Below are 4,462 nucleotides of genomic sequence, written 5' to 3'. Positions count from 1 at the left end.
GGGGGGGGGAGAACCACCAAGAGGGGTGAATGCATCTGCAGGACAGGTCTAGTCCAGCATCTCTGTTCAGAGAGATTGTGTTGCCCATAAAGAGTTAGCAGCTCTTGCAATTACATTGGCACACCACCTTGGAGAGGTGAGAAGTAGCAGTCTGTAGTTAATTTGCCAACAACTGGTGTTTTAGAAGCAGCCTGGATTTTATTAAAGGCCTTGGCTCAGGACAGCAAACAAGACTGGTTCAAAGCCTGTCTTTAATATCAAGTATCAAGGTTTCTGACTGTCTGAAAGAAAGACTCTTGGAAAGGACTGGGTTACTACAGACCATTGAAAAACCATGAGTAAGATTTCTCAATTAGGAATGTAATGCTAATTAGTCTTTTTGGGTCAGCCTGGGTGGGTTGGCTCATTAGCAAAAGTAATATACCCATGTGATTGGCCTGGAGTGTGGGTGAGGTTCCTGGAAGCACCAGGTGATATCTGGTGAAAAAAAGGATGTGTGGGTGGTAAAATCAGGACAGCTGCAGCCAGTGACTAGAGAGGGGGAAATACATCTACAGAAAATGCACAAAAAAGGCTCTAAACTTTCAGAACAGTTGAGGTGAGGATTAGCAAGGTTTATTGAAAGCTTAATTTAGGATAAAATAATTTCTTTCTAAGATGGAGAGATATGCAGATTGCATAAGTACTGATGTTGTCATGTCAAATCAGTTAGGTGGTGTGTGCGATAAAGCCCAAGACCATTTCAGTGCAAGAACAAATGGCAGATTTGCTTCTCCCTCAAGGCACGGAGGAGACAGAGGCCCTGCAGATGTTGTCTTAACATTAAAGTAGATGTGAATTTAAACTGCCAGCCTGTGTTTTCAGTTTCTAGATACGTGATGAGTTCTACATAATCTTTTACTTTTGTTTCAGTAGAAGAATGTCAACACTCATATCCTCCCTAGTCATCCTCTGCCACTGCAGAGAATGATACAGATTGGTTTGTGGCCCTTTGTAAGGCTAGGAACTCTATCACATGGCAATCATGGTAATGTTGCTTATAAAATATTATACATGCTTTCTAACAAAAGTCACATGATCATTTTGGTCGTCCAGAAAGAAACTCTTGGAGGTCCTTAAGCCCAAGTACGTGTACTTTCCCTTTAAGGGCGCGCTCCATGCGTCATGCTACCACCAAAGGAGACACAGGCGCTCTCTGTAATGCAGAGCACCCAAACGGCCTAAAGGCATACAGAGGAAGGTGCCAGGTGCATCAGAACAATGGTACTAGAATATGAAAGGAGTTAGCTCCTCTAGGGCAACTTTTCAAGGTTTCCACTCTGGGCTAATTTCCCCAGTATCCAAGGAGTTACTGATGTAAATGCGTATTGTTCCAGTGAGCTCCAACGCATTATACAGAGTGGATACCACAAATACTTACTGAAACATGCATAGGGTAGAATGTCAACTTTTACATGTGGTTCAGAAAATTAGAGGAAGGAGAGAAGCAAAACAGAGAAGACTGTAACCCACACTAAAGCACTTTAAAATTTTTTGGTGGCTGTGTCTGTCCTTATGAAATTCTCTTTTCTACGTATCCTCATCCTTACAGTGATGCTTACCGAGAACTATGTAACTGGGTCAGTTAATATAAGGATCAGATTTTGCTTCATTCATTTTGTACATATCATTTTTACACTTCATTTGGTCTTCTGAAGGTTGGTAACTCTGAATAGTTTTGGACCTGTCCTATGTCCTTTTATTTATGTAGCTAAAACAGACAAAGCAATCTGCAACAGCTGCATACGATACAGTGTTGTTGTCTTGTAACATTTAAAAAGTGTAACTTCTAGATTGCTGTGTAGGATTTCACATCACTATGAGTAAGTTTTATTTCTGTAGTTTTAAGATCAAATACAAATCTACCAGAAAAAAAATAGTAAGCTTTGCAAGAAACATGTTTGTTTAATTTTGCATTTACTATTTAATACATTGTAGGGTTTTTCCCTCTTGACAGATGGCAATTTAATTTCTGGATCCTTTAAAAAAAAAAAAAAACAACCCAAGCTGTTATGTCCAATGATTTAACATATTTCACTTTTCAAAATATTAGAGATGGGCCTAAGACAAAGTTTGGAATCAAGGACTTATGTTCCCAGAGGGTGTTCTGCTCCAAGGTTTTGGTTCAGGCCCATCTTTTCCTCTCGACTAGTATACATTTGAAAAGGATACTGCCAAATAAATCTCCTGTTTTGAAAAGTTAAGTATTACATGTGTTTCTAATAACACGTCAGATGGAGTAGCATGAAGTAATTTCAATTATTTTTATTATTTGTCTGTGGTTTTTGCTTCCTTTCATTTTGCTTAGCAAAACAGCTAACATAGAGTAGTCCATCTCCCTTCACATTTACAGTCAGCGAATCAAAGTGAAACTATCGCTAGCAAAAAATCCTTCCAGATACAAGTGAACGTCATTAAAAATAAATTACTTCTTAAATTACACAAAGGTATCTGTTGAAGTCCATTTTCTATTCCGTCTATCCTAAAAAAGAAAGCAGAAGCAATGAGATACAGAAAAGTCATTCAAGGTGCTAGGAACTGAAGGAGAAAGACCATACACAAGCGGAGGTAAGATTTGAGAAGGCACTGCTTACATCGTGATCACATGCTGCAAAGGGAAAACAGTTTTTTTTAAGAACTCAGCTTTGGATTAGTCCAGGATTCATATATCATGTCAGACAGCAACTAAATTAGAAAATGTTATCTGGAATAAATTAAAAGTATATGTTCAGCCCCAACCAATAGACATTTCTAATGAAAATAAAGGCAAATTAGTGGGAAATTGGAACTAAGCTACTCTAATTTTTTTCCTTTTCTGTTTTCAAATGTATTTTCCAGAGTGGATCACTAAAGGAGCCAGAGCCAAACAAAATCCCACCTCAGCGACCACCACCTCAAGGTTGTTTACAGTACATTCTCGACTGTAATGGCGTTGCAGTAGGACCAAAACAAGTCCAGGCTACTTAGACAATTGAGACTAAAAGCAAGGGTTAAAGCAAAAATAAAATTAAAAAAAAAGAGAAACACACAATCTTCAAAGCAAACATACCAGTTTTGTTCAAATTTTGCATTGTTTCAGTGCTGACCTGGACTGTGTTTTTTCTATGCAGTGTCAACTATACCGTCTGGTTGTTTACTTGTTCATGTCTGTGCGTGTAATGCTTACCTACCTTTCTCTGTAAAATTTGTGATTTCAGGGCTGTTGTCAACAGTGTACAAAGAATGTGCCTCTTTAGAGCCCAGTGCAACTGTACATTATGGATGGTTAGACAGTATTTTTTGAGTATTATATATCGTTAAGTAAAATACCACCAAGGTTCAAATCTAAATACTTTTGCTTACTTTGTGAGTGTGTGCACACTGTACTCATAGCTTTATTTTTTGTGCGTGTGCATGACTAATAAGCAGGTGATCCAGATATATTTTTAAAAGTCTAGATTAGAATTTGCTAGTGAGGCTATTTATTTATAATTTTATAAAGTTTGTTAACATTTGAGTTTTACTTATACGCAAGTGGAAGTCTAATATTTGAGTGACTCCATAAGATACAGTTCTTCCCAAGGAATATTTAAAATATCTTCTATTTTACATACTGGTATTCATATTTTTAGTAATTCTGCATTAAATTATTAGCTACAAAGCTATGTAAATGGGCCACCTATGTGCAATATCTCAGTGAAAGTGTGAGTATTTAATGTATCCTATTTCAATTAAGTAGTACCTTTTGTTGTCATTTTGAATTAGTAATCTATGGAGATTTTTAATGAAAACTAATGCAAATACTTTCAAAAACCTTATACTTACCTAAGAGTTAAATCCCAGGTTATTTGGTGAGAAGTACCTCAAGGACTGTTAAACTTCCTGTAAGAGCTCATTTTTTTCAAATACTGAGACGATAGGAGATGGTAGACCAAGGTACCTTTAACCAGCTAGGGATCCTGCCCGTTGATTAGAAGGCGAGACAAAAATGTCAGCGGTTTTCTTTACCAACTCAGGTCTACTATTTTAAACCAAGAAATAGCCAGATAGCTACAAAGAAAATTCAGTCCCAGCGTTATCCACATAAATAGGGTTTATGATAATTGCTTGAAATCAAACATGCAAAAAGACTTGAGATGCCCGACAACTGCTAGATTTTCTGTAAGTAAATTATTTGTGATTTTTGCATAACCAATGTATAATGCAATATTAGAAGAAATACACAGGCAGGCAGTTAATCTGTTGTGAGAAATCTAGCCTAGAATCACAAGCTACACACTGCTAGCATACCATAAAGCTTAGTTGCAAGCGAGCCACAAAACTATAATTTTAATCTTGAATATGTACAAAGATGAGTAGTGGCCATTAGTTTAGTGCAAACAATCTTGTTTAAAGGGAAAACAGCCTTATGTTCTACTTCTGTTTTCCCTACCAACACTAGAAA

General features: G+C 37.1%; 1 protein-coding gene across 1 annotated transcript in view; it reads left to right on the top strand.

The window, feature by feature from the left end:
- SYN2 (synapsin II) overlaps positions 1 to 4,462 on the top strand; it is a 181,230-nt gene that overhangs the window by 174,248 nt on the left and 2,520 nt on the right. The window contains exon 11 of the mRNA XM_009889959.1: positions 2,878 to 2,938. Within this exon, the coding sequence (XP_009888261.1) occupies positions 2,878 to 2,938 (61 nt within the window). The remainder of the gene's footprint in view (positions 1 to 2,877; positions 2,939 to 4,462) is intronic.

This window comes from Charadrius vociferus, unplaced genomic scaffold, assembly GCF_000708025.1.
Source record: "Charadrius vociferus isolate BGI_N301 unplaced genomic scaffold, ASM70802v2 scaffold67, whole genome shotgun sequence".
In the NCBI taxonomy this organism is placed as follows: Eukaryota; Metazoa; Chordata; class Aves; order Charadriiformes; family Charadriidae; genus Charadrius; species Charadrius vociferus.
This window is presented reverse-complemented; position numbering and strand designations above follow the sequence as displayed.